Genomic DNA, 18,980 nt, shown 5'->3' with positions numbered 1-18,980 from the left:
AGTTCCACTCAGGTCATGATCTCATGGTTCTTGAGTTTGAGCCTCGCATTGGGCTCTGTGCTGACAGCTCAGAGCCTGGAGGCTGCTTCAGATTCTGTGTCTCCCTCTCTCTCTCTGCTTCTCCCCTGTTCACGCTCTGTCTCTCAAAAATAAATAAATGTTAAAAAAAATTTAAATAAAGAGTTCTGTCTAAAAAAAAAAAAGAAAGAAACCAGCTTTTCACACATCATAAGGTTAAAGATGAGTCTGGATATTGTGCTATGCCCCAATCATGTGATCTTTACGGGTCTCAGAATGAGATAGATGAGCTATGTGTACATAGATCATCAAATTACATATCTACATGTATTTTTTGTCTTAAAAATGAATAAAGTGATTCAATTACTTTGCCAAGGTCACACAGCTTCTAAAGAGTCCCCTGCCCCCAGATCTGATTCAGAATTGGCATTTCTTCTATTCAGTTCCACCAACATTTTCTTCTTTACTAAATGCCAAATACTATGGTATGTACTACAGATAAGAAGATAAGGAAGAAATGGTGGTCAACCTAAAGAAAGTTACAGTGTAGCAGAAGATGTAATTTTAATACAGTGATAAGTATTTTGATAGAACTGATACTCGGTTTATATCGATGTACAGAAAAGCTTTTAGCTTCATCCAGGAGTTTAAGAAAGCATTCTTTAGGTGAACCTTCACTTGAAAGATAAGTAAGGAGTGTAACTTGTAAAGGAGGTACATCTTGCTTTTCTCTGCGGCCTCTGCAGAACTGATCTACTTTATATAATGCCACATTAGCATTATCTGACACTTTATGTAATGGCACATTGTAATTATCTGTGCCTAGATATATTTCATGGTGGCAACGTATAGTGGAAAATACAGTCTGGTTATTTCAGAAAGGTCTCTTGAGTGAATTTCTCCCTTGTCCTTCAACCCTATGCTACTACCAGGACTGGTGGGCAAGATTTCTATGGTATGGGGTCATATCTGTTTCTTCCAGCCTCTCCACAAAGAAAAAATTTATCAGGGCAGCTCTAATAGGTCTCTTTTTGGACCAGGTCTCTTTAAGAGGGAGATTAAGTAGGGGCACCTGGGTGGCTTAATTGGTTAAGTGTCTGACTTTGGCTCAGGTTGTGATCTCTCAATTTGTGGGTTTGAGCCCCACATCGAGCTCTGCACTGGCAGTGTGGAGCCTGCGTGGGATTCTCTCTGCCCCTGGCCCATGCTCTCCCAAAAAAAAAAAAAAAAAAGATTAAATACCAAATACCCCCAAGGGGAGCATCTCGAAAAAATTTTTTAATGCTTATTTATTTTTGAGAGACAGAGGGGGGATGGGAAGGGCAGAGAGAGAGGAAGTCACAGAATCCTAAGCAGGTTTGAGGCTCTGAGCTGTCGGCACAGAGCCTGATATGGGGTCAAAACTCAAAAACCACGAAATCATGACCTGAGCCAAAGTGGGATACTTAACTGACTGAGCCACCCAGGCGCCTCCACCTTAGAAAATTTTTAAATGCCTTTGTAAACTTTGACTTTAGAGGACAGCTCTTGCCCATTCTCTGTCTGGGCAAATCCTGATTGCTCACTCTGACCTTAGCTTTCCAGATCTTGCTGCCCTTTCTTAAACACTGTTGGTCAACCACACATTCATCTGTTTCTCTCTCCTCCTGACTGACTTCCAACTCCCAGATTTCTGTGTCCTGCTTGCCTGGTTCTTTTCCAGCCACCTGACCTGCAGTGGCCTCAGATTTCAAGCTCTGACCTGCTAACCTGTATGGTGCATGCCCAGCCCCCTAGCTGACAGCCAGCTTGTCCACCAGTCCCATCCTGAGCCAGGGTATTGGATTGCTTAGCAGCAGTGACTCACTCCACCTTACTTTCCCCCAAAATTTACGTAGAGTGGGGCACACCAACGTCTCATGAGGAGCAAAACCAAGACTAGAAAGAGAAAGAAAAGAAGGGAGACCTTTAAGGGAAGGTAGAGAAGGGAGAATATCTAGTATGTTTAAAGACAGTCCTCAGAAGTTCATTCAGTAAATGTTTGAGTGCCTTCTGTGTGTCAGGCATTGTATTGGGTAATAGGAACATAAGATGAATATGGAAGATATTTGGGTTTCTAAAAAACTATTGATATGAAGCACTTTTACAGCATGTTTTTGTCCCTCTGTTATCTTATTTGTCATGTTGTTTATGCAAATTGAGTTTTTGTGACTAAACTCTTGGTATTATCCTAAGGTAATTTTTCCAAGGGTATTGTACCCTAAATATTGTTTATAGTTTGAAGTTGGATTATAACTATTGACTTGTGAATTTGGAAGTGTTCAGGCAATATAAGGTCTAATATAAAAATCTTAAACTTGTATCTACTACATTGAGACAGAAGGAATGATTTTTATGTTTGGCAAATGATCTCATATTCTGGAAGCAAGAATAAAGTTTGCCAAATGTTGCTTTCAATTTGTGACAAGAGACTGTTGTGTGTTTTATGTGCCTTTTACCCCTTGTGTGATCTGGACATTTGGAATTAATGGTCAGGGATGGGTAGCAAAGTTAAAAGCTTTTAAAGGCTAAGCAAGTAAATGTATTGGAGTTGCGGTGGGACTGACTATAAGAATAAGATATTTAAAGTAATACTATCAGATATTATTGTAAAACTGCAACAACACCAGTTCCCTGCTGGCCAGACAAGAGAATGGTAGCATTTACCAGTCACACTCAGCTTCTCGGCATTAGTTGTACCAGGAACCAGGCTACCACCCTCTTAGGAAAGGTGAGGAAACTTAGGAAAGTTGATTAGCAGAACTGATACACTCACATACACAGTAAGGCAACAGAAAATGATGCTATTCCCAAGGATCCACCAAAATCTAGTCAATACTTGGTATGTGAAATTCTGTTCTTATTCTTTTTCTTTTTAAGTTTATTTTAGAGAGAGAGAGGGTGTGCAAGTCAGGGAGAGCAGCAGAGGGAGGGAGCGAGAATCCTAAGCAGGCTCCACACTCAGCATGGAGCCCAGTGCAGGGCTCGATCCCATGAGCCCAGGATCATGACCAGAGCCGAAATCAAAAGTCAGACACTCAACCAACCGAGCCATTCAGGTGCCCCTCTATTCTTATTCTTAAGAATTAGAAAAGGCCAATACACATTCAGCATTTGTTGAAAAAGTTAAGTATGATTGTAGACCATTCATCTGTAGGGTTTAAGCATGTTTTGAGTGGCAAAACAAAAACAAACCCCACAAAACAACAACAAAAAACTCAGGCTATTAATTTCTTATATTACCTGAAGTGAAAGTTTGCATTAACTACCTAAAATCTCCATTCAGCATTTGTAGTCTTGAAGGTAAGAGTCTGCAGCAAATTAAATCAATGCTCTGCAAATGTTGTAAAAAGCTAGAACAACTCTGAGTCTTCACTGAATGTGCATGGGAAAATCTCAGTGGAGTTTGTTTAAAACAATCATATGGTGGGGCGCCTGGGTGGCGCAGTCGGTTAAGCGTCCGACTTCAGCCAGGTCACGATCTCACGGTCCGTGAGTTCGAGCCCCGCGTCGGGCTCTGGGCTGATGGCTCAGAGCCTGGAGCCTGTTTCCGATTCTGTGTCTCCCTCTCTCTCTGCCCCTCCCCCGTTCATGCTCTGTCTCTCTCTGTCCCAAAAATAAATAAAAAACGTTGAAAAAAAAAATTTAAAAAAAAACAATCATATGGTGATACAGAATTTGACTCCGAATTTGACTCACTATCAGATATGGTGAGGGATGAATAAAACTGAAAAACTCATTGTAGCAGCCAGAAGAGCCCAGCAAAATTAACTTCCCTAGAGGAGAATTATTTCCTAAGTATAGAGATTTTCTTACTTAGCTAGTATTATTTCTTTATTTACTAGACACTTTATTCAACATCAAATTTAGGCACTGAATTTTTGGCAAGAAATGATAATACGTGTGATCCATCAAAGTTAACAGTAAAAAAGTTCAGCCGCAAATAAAATTTATTGAACAACTATCCTCAATGATTTTTAATTGTATTATCTTGACTTTTTCATAAACCTATCTCAGGGTCTAATGGCTATTGATTGTCCATACACTGGCATTGTGGACTATCGGCAGGTGGCTTTGTCATTTGCCGAGGATTTCCAAGAAGCAGGTGGCTTTGTTTTGACCAATTTTGAAGTAAAAGATATTGAATTGGCTAAAGAAAGTCCTTCAAGAAGTAAAGATGGTAAGCCATCCTTGTCTTTTCTTCTGAATACTAGTATTGACTTCTGAACCAACTTGGAACTAGTTTTGGCTGGCATGGTGCTGGTGGGAGGGCCTCCAGGAACTAGGATAAAGTAGGGTGCAAAGCTGGATGTATGTGCAGAAGGGATGAGTGTGAGATGGACGTGGGAGAACTGGGGCTTCTGGTGAGTCTTGTGCTGATAGAATTTGTCACTGATTGGACACCTGATTGGCGCTAAAACCTGAACTGCCAAGGCTGTTAATGGAAAACCAGCCCCCAGACACTTGCTTATTTTGTAGGTTACAGTCAAAATTCCTTGGGGATGCTTATTAAAAATGCAGATTTGGGGGCACTTGGCTGACTCAGTTGGAAGAGCATGCAACTCTTGATCTCAGGGTTGTGGGTTTGAGTCCCATGTTAGGTATAGATATTACTTAAAAATGAAATCTTTAAAAAAAAAAAAAATGCAGGGACACCTGGGTGGCTCAGTTGGTTGAGTATCCGGCTTTTGATTTCAGCTCAAACTTTCTCTCCAGGTAATATGAGAAATTAATAGCCTGAGTTTTTTCTTGTTGTTTTGTGGGGTTTTTTGTTTTTGTTTTTATACTCAAAACATGCTCAAACTCTACAGATGAATGATCTACAATCATACTTATTTGACATTTTGGAATAAATGTTGAATGTGCAGTTGGCCTTTTCTAATTCTTAAGAATAAGAATAGAGGGGTGCCTGAATGGCTCAGTTGGTTGAGTGTCTGACTTTTGATTTTGGCTCTGGTCATGATCCCAGGTCATGGGATCAAGCCCTGTGTTGGGTTCAGTGCTGAGCGTGGAGCCTGCCTAGGAATCTCTCTCTCTGCCCCTCTACCCCTTTCCCTCATGCTCTCTCCTTTTCTTTCTAAAATAAAAAAAAATAATAATAAAAGTTAAAAATTTTTAGCATACTCAGTGGATCAGACTATCTGGAGACAGGGCACAACTGAGCCCTTTTGAAGTCCCCTTGCACCCCCCCCCCCCCCCCCCCCCCCCCCCCCGCCATTGTAGACTACTTAGAGCTTGTTTTGTTTTGCTTTGTTGTGGGGACATTTTATTCCTTTTTTTTTTTTTTTTTTTTTTTAAGTAGGCTTCATGCCCAGCATGGAGCCCAAGGTGGGGCACAAACACAGGATCCTGAGATCAAGATCTGAGCTGAGATCAAGAGTTGAACATTCAACTGATTGAGCTACCCAAGCGCCCTGCTGACGATTTTTTTTAAAACCCAATAAATAGATTTGTAACCTTGAATTTTTTGACATTTTTGCTATTGGGAAATTTGAAGGAGAAAAAGTGTAGTGCTCAGTTCTTCCTTGACAGGTTTTTAAGGAGATCTGAGCCATCTGAATCATTTTCCCAATGTCCTTCTGAATTGTAATATGATGAACAAAACTGTTAAATAATTAATATTGGTATAGGTAGGTAGCATAAAATCAAATTTATGATACAAATAGATTGTTTCTTTACTTGATGTACATATGCTTTTTAAGACTTTGAGACCCCATGTGTCTGATTGGAAAATAATTTTATAAATAGTTTATGATTGGAACTTTTTGTGTTGCTTCTCTACACAACCCAGAATCTACGAAGACTCAGGTTACCTACACTTAGACAAAAAAGCATTCATTAGTCCTTTGTGAAAATACATACTGATTAATGATCTTTTACAAAATCGTTTCTAGGATTGTAGTTCAGAGAAAAGCCAGAACTGCTTGTGTTGGATCTGAAGTGGGAAGTGGTCTATTAGCATAGATTCAGTGAATTAAAACAAGTTTAAAAATATGCCAAGAGTTTTATATATTATCAAATATGAACTAGTTTAATCTTGTTGCTTCAGAAAAAGCTTTAGAATGAAAGTGGGAAGCAGAAGAAAATTGTTTAATTTGATACTAGTATAATATTTCTAATAATGTAGGCCTTATTTTACTAAAAATCTTTCACTAATTCTTTTTTTTTCAGGGATGAAATATCCAATTGTTATAAGGAATACAAAGGTAAAGATTCTTAAGCAAAACTACTTTATCTAATTTAACCCCCCTCGTCCCTCAAAAAGTTTAATCACAGCACTGTTTTCTATGTGTGTGAATGAATTTTGTATAATGTAGAAGTTGTTCTGAGAGAAATTCTTTGAGGGCAATTCAAAAGCTTGCTTTCTAAGAAGGGTTTCAACTTGGAAATGTATTCACAAAATGATTGTGCCAGCCAAGAATAGGATTATAAGCACTTGGAGTGTTTAAGGCAACACTGATAAATACTTTATTGCTCCGCCTACTTATCTGCATTTACTTATTAGCTTTCTACCAATTAGAGGACTTTGGTGGCAGGTAGATTGCTGAGAGGGAAATGAACTGGTTTCCTTCACCTCCATGTAATCTAAAACAAGAGCTATTGGATGGCAGAGAAGCATTACATTTGCTGTGTGTTCTCTGAATGATCAGAGTTCAGTCAGGCAAGTTGAATCATTAATGAGGTTGTAGGATTCATTATAGGAATTAGGCATTACACAATTGTGAGGGCTTCTGAGGAAGCAAAGGCTCAGAAGGGGAGTTGGTAGATCAGAGGCATTTCCAGCCGGTCTGAGAAGCCAAGTGTGTCCAACTGCTAAAGTGGGACTGCAGATGGGAAGCTCATGAGGCATTCTGGGGGAGCTCTTGCCTCTTACCCAGGCAGTGGGCTAGGGCAACAGTTAGTCAGTAGGATCAGTATTTGGGAATCAGAGCTAGATATGGAACTGTCATTCCCTGAGCAGTGAGTTTTGTCACCATATTGGACTAGAATGACCTTCAGAGAGTAGTGGCTGCTGCTTTACTTCTGCCTGCCAAATCATATGCAGTTCCTATTTTGATCAATTTTAAGTTGGAACCATTACAGGGAAGGGAATTCTGTCAGTTACAGTTCCCACCTTAACCAAATTGACAAAGATAAATGCCTGCAGTCCATTCCTTTTCAACTTGGCATTCATTCACACCCCTTTTAACCACATGTAACTTCCAAGTACAGACAGTAGTAAAATTACTGTTCCACCTACAAGATGAAATTATCTTTTATACAACTGAAGACATGGTAACTCTTCGAAAAAGATAGGAAGTCCACTCAATCCATCTTTGGGTGATGTTCATTTCTTTTTAGCTGAGTCACATTCCCTCTTTGAGATCCTTTAACTTAAATATTGAGATACAAGGTTAACCACTATTTAAACTTATTAGATCAATAGTTCTCAATTGGAGGTGATTTTGCTCCCAAGGGGATGATATTCAGCAGTGTCTGGAAACATTTTTGTTGGTACAACTGATGGAGGGGGTCAGCACTACTGGCATTTAGCAGGTAGTGGCCAGGAATGCTGCTAAACATCCTGCAATGTGAGGAATAGGCCCCTATAACAAAGAGGTATCTGGCCCCAAATGTCTGTGGTACTGAAGTTGAGAAACGCTGTGTTAGATAATGGAGAAATGGTAGAGATGGTATTAATCTTTTTGGGTACCATAACAGAATACCACAGATGAGGTGGCTTAAACAGAAATTTATTTTCTCATAGTTGGAGTCTAAGCAGTCTAAGATCAAGGTACCATCAGGATTGGTTTCTGATGAGCTCTCTCTTCTTGTCTTGTAGATGGTTGCCTTCTTGCCGTGTCCTCACATGGCCTCTTCTCTGCATGCACATGTGCAGAGAGAGAGCAGTCTCTGATATTTCTTACTCTTATAAGCACACCAGTCCTGTTGGACAGATTAGGTGAGCTCAGTTAATCTTCATTACCTTCCCAAAGGCTCTTGTCTCCGAATGGCCACATTGGGAGCAGAAGCTTCAGTGTATGCCCTTGTGGGGGCAGACACAATTCAGTCCATAACAGTGAGGATAAAGAAAGAATTAATAATATATAGATAGTAATATAGATTACTAATATAGTATATAGATAGTATGTAGATTACTGATATAGATATTAGTAATATATAGATATATTTATTTCAAAGTCAGGAAGAAATATTCATAACTACTACAGTTCATAACCACTACGATCATGTGGTTATAGCTGATATTTATAATTTCCTTCTTTCACTACGTATTCCATAGTTCCTTTGCTCTTGGCAAGCATCTCAGCTGGTCATGTTCCAGTGTGGTGAGATAACTCAAACTTTCATTCCCAAAGTGTCCGTGCAATTAGCAGCCCTGCCTGTTTTGGGTTGTGGTAGTTTCCATTAACTTTTATATCAATCATAGGAGTACTAAGACATGCCCTAGGAGATCTATATTTGGGACGTATTTCTCTTTATCACCCACAAGCTCTCTGTGTGGTAGCAACTCTCATTCTCCTTAAGAGTTATTTTCAGTTTCCCATTAAGTACAGTAATCCCCTCTGCCTGTTCACTGATACAAGGAACTCAAAGTGGCCAGGTGTGGCGGTGTCAACTTATAGGTTAATGGAATCAATTTTTTATTCTCTAATGGCAGCATTTCTCCCTTGGGAACTAAGACTTCTAGACATCAGAGCCCAAAGTTGTGAAGATAGAAAGCAAAAATTTCATTAGTGGATTATTCTAATAGTAAGGAGCTACTCCCATTTCTACCTCTTGATTTCTGGCTCTGGAGAAACAACACCATATATTAATCATATAGAACATCCTGGAAGACATTGCCCCAGACCTGCAAGGTGTTGCCAGTCATCTAGTTTTGTTTTGCATCTTCAAAAAACCCGTTTTTCTTTCTGTCACCTAGCAGCTTCAGGATGATGGGGAACGTGGTCAAATCAGTGATCTCCACAAGCATGAGCTTATTGTTACACTTCATTTGTTGTAAAATAAGCTCACTGATCAGAAGTAATGCTTCTAGGCAAAATATCCTAATGGTGAATAAGGCATCCTGTAGGTTCACAGATAGTGGTTTCTTCAGAAGCATTGTGGGCAGGGAAGACAGATTTATATTCAGAACAAGTATCTATTTCAGTGAGGACTAAGTATTGCCCCCCCCCCCTTTTTTTTTAAATTGAAGTGGTTCAGGGACCATATCTTTGGCTCTGTTGATCTCTACTATTGGCAGATTGAGCATTCAGCCATGGCTATGGACAGACCAGCCTTAGGGAGTAAGTCCATGTTGCTGAACCTATCACCACCTCCATCCTTTTTGCTATAACCATTTAGTTCATGAGGCTATTGGGTAAGGACAGGGATGCCTGGAGAAAGAGGCTAACATCCACAGAGCAGGTCATCTTGTCTACTGATTATCAAAATCTTCATCTGCCATGGTTCCTCTTCAGTGAGCATTCCTATGGAGCTCATATATCTTTTACTCTCTGAGCCTATTTGGAAAGGTCCATTCGTATACTTTTTTTTTTTTTTTCCCAGAGCCCCTTTTCCTAACTAACCAGCCATAGCATTAGTCATTGCACATGAAGCAATATAGATCCATACTTTTAGTCATGTCTTCTTCTAGGTAAGATATATAACAGGTATGGTGTTCAGAGTTCTGCCTACCAGGAAGATTTCCTTTCTCTGCAGTCTTTTAGGGTCACTCCTGAGTGGGACTCTGGTTTGTAGCTGTTTACTTTCCAGTGCCAGAATGTTGTGTGCAGAACTATTTGTAAATCAAGCCTGTAGTTTTTCTTCTTTGGTCAACTGATCATGGAGAACTTCTCATAGGGCCACAGGAGCAGCTTGAGAAGGAGGAAGTAATTTAGCAGGACTAGGGGCCATGGGAATTTGAGCCACCTGCCTCCACAATCTATGTGTGCCTGCAGGACCTGCACAACCCTAATCTTGTATATTCTGCTACCCCTTGATGACAGGGTACTGCTGTACACACCCAATTTCGTGGCTTGGTGAGTCAGACAACATACAGTTAATAATGAGTAGTTCACATGGTAACTTAGTGACCTGTGGTCAAGTGTTGAGTCAAAGCCAGAAGTACTTTCTCAAAAGGAAGACAGTTATCTGCAGAGGATGGTATAACTCCTCCAAAATCCTAAAGTTCTGTGCTGTGATTTGGCTATAGGGACCTAGCAAAGTCTCCATAAGACATCACTATTTGCCATAGACACCCTGATTACCATCAGATCCACTGGGTCATGTGGCCCAGGTGACAGTGCATCTAAGATTTCCATTCAAAGAAGGATTAAAAGTCTGTTTCTACCCTTGCCCTCATCGAAGGGCCATCTTCACTAGAGTATGGCATCATGTGATGGAGGATATGCAGGGGCCTCTGGGATGCCAGTGAGTATGTATTTCAACCCCAGATGCTATAACTGTTGCCTTTTATTTGGACATTTACTTTTAGTATAGTTAGATATAATGTAAAAATTTTGAGTCAGCTTATCAAATTGAACTTCTGTGCTTTTATGAGAGGTTAAAGAGATTAAATTAATAAATTTGGGGGGAGAGGTTTTGCAAACTAAAGATTTATACATATTAGGAAAAAGTTTGTTTTACTTCTGAAATAGCAATAGAGATGCATAGTTTGTTTTTTTAAAAGAGATTTTTGTTTGAACAAATACATCATTCACTGTTTATCTAATCTCCATTTTGGATGTGAAATTAATGTATTACTGAATTTAGTTATTATTTCATGTGTAGCATAAAATGATTTCAGGGACCTATGATAGGTTTTAGTCATTTCTTCCTTTGGAATTGTTCCTTGAGTTTTTTAAAGAGAACTTCTAGGTTGTTGCATACTGGTACCATTCTACAAATTCTCTTATCTTTACATTTATCCAGAGTTGTATTTACAATTTATGTTGCAAGAACAAAAGAATTGCTGACCTTTCAAGTAGGAACTAGTAAATTTATATCACATAAAAATCTTTCTTGTACTTCTGGTATAACTCTAGATGAACAGGAAAGATATGAACCTATTTAAAAGAAGGCATTTTTTGTTTTTGTTGACATAGCTCTTTTGACTTCAAGGGTTTTTAAACTATTATGGTTTAGTCTAGCTAATTTGACTTCATTACAAAAAAGTTTCATCTGACTTTTGTCTGAAGTGTGAGTTGTGTAACTCGAAAAGAAGCTAGGGGTGGGTGGATGACTCAGTCAATTAAGCCTCCCGACTCTTGATTTCTGCTCGGGTCATGATCTCACAGTTGTGGGTTCGAGCTCTGCATAGGGCTCTGTGTTGTCAGCGCAGAGCCTGCTTGGAATTCTCTTTCCCTTTCTGCCCCTCCCCTGCTTTCTCTCTCTCAAAATAAATAACTAAACTTAAAAAAAAAAAAGAGGCTTACTTTTGCAGCTAGGCAAAAATAGGATGTAAAGATAGAATAAGGCTGAATCAATAGGGGCTGGAAAGAAATGTTGTTGAGACAGGTAAGAACTCTGAGGCTTCAGAAACAGGTTGTCTGGGAAAGAAGTCTAGGGACAGCAAATTACTTGGAGCAAGGAGGTGCTAGTTGTTTACTCTGTAAAAATTAAAGAGATGGGAATTAAAGTATAGTGGGGAATTGGGGTTAAAGGAAACCATTTAGGAAATAGGGTGGCAAATTGACTAACCCTGGCAGGATAAGGCAGAAAAATATGCAGATGATCACAAAATAAAATGTATGGGAAAATGCAAACAGCCTAAGATTAGTGGTCTCCTAGTCACTAAAGCAAACCTTGACGATAGTGTGTGTTCTCAGTAAATGTGGACTGAAAGGATAACATTTCAAACGTAGCCTCAATTTGCAAAGCAGATATTGATCAGGAAGGAGAAATCGGTTGATGGGTAGGATACAGTTGGAATTGAGCTAGATTATTGAGTGTGAGCAACCTGAGAGCAACAGGGTTAACTCCTAGATAAGATGGGAGAAGCTGTCTGAAATACAGAAGAGGCCAAATTGGGGGGAACCATCCAGCTAAATGAAGTTTGTTTCTTAATATAGCAAATAGTTAAGTTTGATGCTAGGTCTTAGTAAAATAGGAGTGTGTGTTTGTCTAATTTAAGTATCCCTGCAGGGTCATTGATTGTATCTCTAAAGTATAAAATTTAAGGTGACATCCTCCTACGTGCCACTACCGTAAGTTTCTAGCTGCTACCTAAATGCTGCAGAACTTATTTTGCTGATACCTGTATTTGATTTCCTCTTTTAAAAGAAATAGAGAAAAGTTCATTTCTGTACCCTTATTATCTTTTCTGTCATCTTTTACCTCCCTTGACCTATTTTTCTCCTCATTGCTTTCTACTCATATTTTCTTTTGCACTAGGGAGAGGAAGTTCAGTGTCAGTATGTGGTGACATGTGCAGGACTTTACTCTGACCGTATTTCAGAGCTGAGTGGCTGTGATCCTGATCCTCAAATTGTGCCATTCCGAGGAGATTACCTGATTTTGAAGCCAGAAAAATGCTATCTTGTAAAAGGAAATATTTATCCGGTAGGTAATGATGTTTCTGCCTTCTTACCCTTCTCAAGATGACTATGGGCAAAAAGGAAATGAAACAAAAACTTTTACTTGGGTCAGAAGTAAGAGCTATTTTGAAGGGCCTTTTGGGCAAGTCTTTCACCTGTTTCTTTTGTCATTAAATCTTTAAATCTTTATCCTAAAATCAGAGTTATGAAATTATAATTAACTGCCCACAAGTGCATGTCTCTAGAAAGCATGAGTGCACCTCAGGAAGGGCTATCAAGAAGGAACCTAATTCTTCCTCCTTTCTGATGAAAGGGGCACTCATAAGGGAACTTTCCCTTACAAGATGCCCAGATACCCAGCTGTCTTTCTTAGTTCATTATCGATAGGTGCAGGAAAGGGGATGTGGTTACTATAGTTTCATGGTATAGACAGAACCATTTAAATGAAGAATTCATTCTTCTCTCTGGAACTACTGGGTTGAACCAGGTGAAATTGCCACTATTCAGCTATTTAATGTTTTTGATGGTGCGAAAACATACATTTCATCTGCCTTAACCTATTGCATTTCCACTTTCCAAAAGCCTGTACTGTAAATGTGTGTTCTTTTTCTGACAGCTCTGAGATTTTACTTGCCAGACACATAATTGCTAGTTGGTGGGTGAGGGGCTGGGAAGTGGGGAGTAACCTGAACTAGGACGGTTCTCTGTCTTTCTCTCTCTCTCTCTTTTTATTTCAACCTAGAAAGAGGAACACATGGGACAGTGTATATTGGTATCAATAGTATCAGTGTTTCCTGTGTGGCATTTCTAGGCAGAAGTGTGTATACATAGAAAGAAATATCTGAGTAGCAGATCAAAAGTAATGCAAATTAAATGCATGGGAAGAAAGTGTTTTATATTACCAGTTGCATGTTTGCATGTTTAATAGAATGCAGTTTGAAGTGGGGCTAATAACTCTTTACCATGTTAAATCTATAGGTCCCAGATAGCCGGTTTCCTTTCCTAGGGGTTCATTTCACACCAAGGATGGATGGCAGTATTTGGCTAGGGCCTAATGCAGTTCTTGCCTTTAAACGAGAGGGCTACAGACCCTTTGACTTCAGTGCCAGAGATATTATGGATGTAATTATCAAGAGGTAACTTTATTTACTTAAAAAAGATTTTGTATGCTTATATTTTTAAGATGGGAAATTTTGTCTTTCTTGATAATTCTGTTTATTGCGTAAATCCTCTTATTTGTGATTGGTATGTTGATTTTTTTTTAATTAATCTGGATTCAGAGTTTCATGTAATACACGTAATGTTTTAACTACTTAAAGAAAATTCTGATGAGCCAGGGTGGTGTCTTGGTCAAAAAAACAAGACCAGGAGCCAAACACATATCTGACAACCCAAATCTTGTTTGGCTAATCTTTTAGTTGAGTTTGAAAAAAAAAAAAAAAAAGTTTCTTTCAAAATCAGTAGATGGCTTACTTTGATAAGATCATTTCCAACCAGTCACCATCATTTTGAAAAACACTGGAGAAATTGCTGATAACCAGTGTTGTTTCCTTTTGTGGAAAACTGACGATGAATTGTGTTGACCTGTATGGCAGATTCTTTATGGTTGTAAGAACTACTCAGTGAGATATTTTGTTTGGTCCTTTTAATAATGTTGCGCTCTACAGTTTTACATCAAAATCAGTAGAAAGCTTATTAAGCTATACTAGAGTCTCACCCTTCACTGATTCTGAAACAGGTTTTAGGGTGGGGCTTCCCAGCATGTGTGCTTGTAAAAATACATATACATTTACATAGGCTCTGTAGAGTCTGGCTGGAGGATCTGGAATATTTTACCTCTGGCTGACCAAAGAAAAGTAGGGTAAATATTCCACTTGCTTAATGGCTCTGATCTAAAGATCTGTTAATGCCTTTTAGGTGTGGCTTCGAAAGCACCTAACATTTGCATTAGTAAACCTGTTACAACATGGATGGAGCTAGAGTGTATTATGCTAAGCAAAATAAGTCAGTCAGAGAAAGAAAAATATCATATGATTTCACTCAGATGTGAAATTTAAGAAACAAAACAGATGAACATAGGAGAAAGGAAGGAAAAATAAGATAAAAAGAGAGAGGGAGGCAAACCATAAGAAACTCTTAAATACAGAGACAAACTGAGGGTTAATGGCGGTGTGTTGGGTGGGAGGATGGTCTAAATGGGTGATGGGCATTAAGGAGGGCACTTGTTGGGATGAGCACTGGGTGTTAATATGTAAGTGATGAATCATCGCTAAATTCTTTTCCTGAAACCAATACCACACTATATATTGACTAACTTGAATTTTAATTAAAAAAAAAAAAAGAAAAGAAAAGAAAACCTTGCTGTTGGCAGGCTTCATAGAATCTAGCTTGAAACCAGCATTCCCTGGGAATTTAAGTTTGGAAGGTATTCCTTTGATGACGTTTCCTTCTTATATTGGCCAAAAGTTGATTTTCTTTTAATACGTGTTTTTTTCTGACTTTGCCTACATTTCTGTGATGCCACCCCCCTAAAAATCTCATAGTTGTAAAGATGTTTTATAGTAATAAAGAATTCCTTTCTCTCATAAGGATTTTAAATTTTTTGCTTTCAGTGGCTTGATTAAACTGGTGTTCCAGAATTTTTCCTACGGAGTTAATGAAATGTATAAAGCCTGTTTTCTCAGTGCAACAGTGAAGCACCTTCAAAAGTTTATCCCTGAAATTACTGTCAGTGATATACTTAGGTAAGGAAAAGCTATAAGGATTGCAAATATGGTCATGACCTATGTGAATTTGGCAGGTGGTTCTGACTTGGTGATTCGGTAAGCATACTTTCAGAGTCAGCGTACCCAGTGAATCTTTGTGTGTCCTCTCTTTCCCAGCAAGTTGTTGAATTCCCTTTTCATCGCATGCATTGGGCCTTGCTGCTTCGTGCCCCTTGGTGCCTGAACTAGGTTCATTTATAATTTTCTAGACCACTTTACAGCATTAAACTCAAATCTCCACTGCAGCTGTATTGTGATGCCACTTTTGCCTTCATGTCTAGGTATCACGATAAAAATATCTTGCCTGAAATTTTTTAATCTTCCTGGCTACTTACTCTTGTCATTGCAAAGACATTTGATTTAAACTCTGTATGAGATCATTGATCGCTGTATTAACTGATTAGGTAATAAACACATAAAAAATTACATTTTGATTACATTTTACAACCTGTTAGACATACTCCCATACATGAAATCTTACCTGCTTCCTCTCTTCCTCTTTTGTTCTTTCTTGGGCCCTACTCCACTCAGGGACTCTAGTTGGAGGACAAAAGTGGGAAGAATGTGGTAACAGTCTGAGTCTTAGTGCTGTAGCAATGTGGGGCCAAGGAAGGATAACTTAAAAAGGAAGGATAACTTTTTTCTCAAGGATAAAAGGCTCTCTGGACTTGAGCTGCACATTGTCCTAAATACCACCCAAGCCAATTTTCTTTTTCCATTTGGTGATATTTTAGGATGTTCACCTTTTTCCCTGGCCAAGCTACTGTTAGGCCTAATCAGCAGTGTACTTTGAAGTACTCTCTCTCTGTGAATCCATCCCTCCGTGAAACTCTGGGGCACTGAATGTCTGTCTTCTGAGGAACAGCTGCTGAACTTGCCTGGGAAGAGAGCAATAATCATGTCAGCTGTCTCCCTTAGGGGAGCTAAGTGTCCTGGTCTAAATCTGACACTAATGTATCATTCTCAGACCAGCCTCTTTGAATCCTTAGAAGAACTATTAAAACCCAGCTAATGTTTTTACTCTTATCTCTCTCATCCCTTCTACTCACCTCTTGAAATGGCAGGGATAAAAATATCTAGGCTTTCCTTTCTTTCACTCACCTATAAAAAAAGCCTTTTGTGTTTTCAGTGGTCTGCCTTAGTAGACTTGTTATGTTTTATATCTGAAAATATATTAATCAAATCTGGCATCTGTTACTGCTGTTAATATTCCTTGAATAACACAATAGGTGGACATCATGAATTCTGTATATAAACAGTTGCAGTGAATTCAGTACCCATATTCTATTACCACCCTTTCATAGAAGCCTGGGGAAAACTCTTTCAACCAGTGGGTTTCATATGGTAGAACTGGGTTTTAGTGAATATTGCTGTCTCTGAGTGTAAGGGTGTGAATTTCATTTTCCAGTTTCATTAGCATGTAGTAGAAAAGGACACACAGCACTGTAGACAGGTTACATTTAGGGACAAATTTAACCCAATCAGAGAGTTTCTCTTTGGAGACAGAGAAGCTGAACACATTCAGCAATTCCATCTTTCCCTTAATTCCTGTAGCTATTAAAAGGAAGAAATTTGGGGCGCCTGAATGGCTCAGTCGGTAAATGTCCGACTTCGACTCAGGTCATGATCTCATGGCTGGTGAGTTCGAAGCCCCGCATTGGGCTCTGTGCTGACAGCTCAGAGCCTGGAGCCTGCTTCGGATTCTGTGTCCCCTCTATCTCTGTCCCTCCCAGCTTGTACTCTGTCTCTTTCTCTCTCTCAAAAACAAACAAACAAAAAACCTTCCATTTAAAAGAAGGAAATTATTAGTAACAAAATGGAAGTTGTAGAAAATATATTTGATAGCATTTATATCAGTTTAAACAATGTCATGTATAGTTTAGGGATTCTATATACCATGTGAAAATAGTAATAAACATGGGAGTCACCTAATGCAGTAGAGTGGTTACCTCTCGTGAGAGGAAGGGATGGGATCAGAGAGCTCCACAGGGGGTTTCTGTCATATTTATAAGCTTTATTTCTTAAGCTCTTTGGTAAGAAAATAGGTGTTTGTTATGTTATTCTCTGTGCCTTGGTATATGCCTGCAGTATTAAGTCATCATAATAAAATCAGATCGATAGACTTTCCCGCATTATGAAGCTTAAGTCCTACCTGTCTTGCAGCTCAGTGCAGTGGAACCATAAATGCTCTATCATTAATATTGAGGCAGAAGCATATTAAGCAGTTTTAGATAGTAAGAGAACTGAAGCCACACTTTCAGCGGGATGTTTAGCTCAAGAGAGTGTCCTTAAATTGCCACCAAAGGGCATCCAAAAAAATTCCAAAAAGCAAAACCAAAGGGCATCCAGCGTGACTTCTTTCTGCTTAGCCAGAGCATTTGGGGCGATAATTGACCAGTGAACATTGGATTGGAGTGTAAAGTTATAATCTGTCAAGTACATGTGTTAGGTATATAAATTTGTCATTGTTAAATGATGATCTCTAAGGTTCTTAATTTTATCTACGAAGTCCTTTAATTTGTTCTGTGATAAATTTGACGTGGTAATCTAACAGCAGTAAGAGCATAAAAGATGAAAGCACACATGCCAAGATCTCCTTTTTCTTCCCACCCTTTATTTTAAAAAATGTCTTATTTGAGGAATTGTAAATTTTTAAGCAAGATGTTTTTATGGTGAGTGATAGCTAAAACTATACTATGTCATTGTGAAATGCAAAGGTGAAAGCCAAACAGTTCTATAATTAAAGTGATCTAGATCAAGGTTTCTCAATCTTGGCACTACTAAAATTTTGGCCCAAATAATTCTTTGCTGTAGGAGACTGTTCAGTTCATTGTGGAATGTTTAGCAGCACCTCTAGCCTCTACCCACTAAATGCCAGCAGTACTGTCCTAGTTACAACCAAAAATGTCTCCAGACATTGCCAAATGTCCCCCAGGGGGCAAAATCTCCCTTGGTTGGGAACATCTAGTCTACAGTTGGGCAACCCTCATACTACAAAATACCAGAGTCTGGAGAAAATATAAAAATCCCTTGAAATACATATAGCTGTGAATGCAACAAAACAAGGGGCATCCCAGGAGCAAAAGCAAAAAAGGAAATTGAAAACCCATGTACTAAGAGGAATTGGTGCTGATGCTATTCTGGGTGGAAGGGGGTTAGATTTGCTGATTTTGATATAAATATAACAGTTTTATTTTTAATTGATACATGATTTACATACAGTAAAATATGCAGATCTTAAGTGCTCAACGGATTTTGGCAATCGTATAAGTTCATGTATCTGCCACGTAGAGCAAGATATAAAACATTAGGGACATATGTTTTAACTGCAACTCAAGTGCTGGGAAGAAGGCTTATATATAAAAGGTACAAACTTGGAGCTGAGACCCCTGTATAAAGCCAGGGACTCTTGAAGGGCTATACCCTCAGTGAAAAGGAAGTCTAGAAAAAAAAAAAAAAATCCCCTTAGCACCAGAAAGTGTTAAGGAATATTGTCTGTCCTGGCCTTGGGGGTAGAGGCAATGATGGATAGGTGCAATCTCCTCTAAAAATTTAGAACCCTGGGCCCGCCCTCACAAGTGCTTAGAGTTTGACTTTGTACCACCACTTGATCTAGGAACCTTAAACTAAGAAGTTAACTTAAAAAGTAGATCCACGGGGC

The 18,980-nt window shown here is 38.9% G+C and overlaps 1 protein-coding gene across 3 annotated transcripts in view; it reads left to right on the top strand.

The window, feature by feature from the left end:
• L2HGDH (L-2-hydroxyglutarate dehydrogenase) overlaps positions 1 to 18,980 on the top strand; it is a 42,034-nt gene that overhangs the window by 15,000 nt on the left and 8,054 nt on the right. For 2 of the 3 annotated variants that reach the window (XM_043556101.1, XM_043556100.1), the window contains 5 exons: positions 4,054 to 4,216; positions 6,208 to 6,242; positions 12,412 to 12,579; positions 13,533 to 13,690; positions 15,167 to 15,298. In XM_043556101.1, coding sequence (XP_043412036.1) covers positions 4,054 to 4,216; positions 6,208 to 6,242; positions 12,412 to 12,579; positions 13,533 to 13,690; positions 15,167 to 15,298 — 656 coding nt within the window. The remainder of the gene's footprint in view (positions 1 to 4,053; positions 4,217 to 6,207; positions 6,243 to 12,411; positions 12,580 to 13,532; positions 13,691 to 15,166; positions 15,299 to 18,980) is intronic. The other variant, XM_043556102.1, reaches the window with a different exon arrangement.

This window comes from Prionailurus bengalensis, chromosome B3, assembly GCF_016509475.1.
Source record: "Prionailurus bengalensis isolate Pbe53 chromosome B3, Fcat_Pben_1.1_paternal_pri, whole genome shotgun sequence".
Classification (NCBI taxonomy): Eukaryota; Metazoa; Chordata; class Mammalia; order Carnivora; family Felidae; genus Prionailurus; species Prionailurus bengalensis.
The sequence above is the reverse complement of the archived record's forward strand: the minus strand, read 5'-3'. Positions and strand labels throughout refer to the sequence as shown.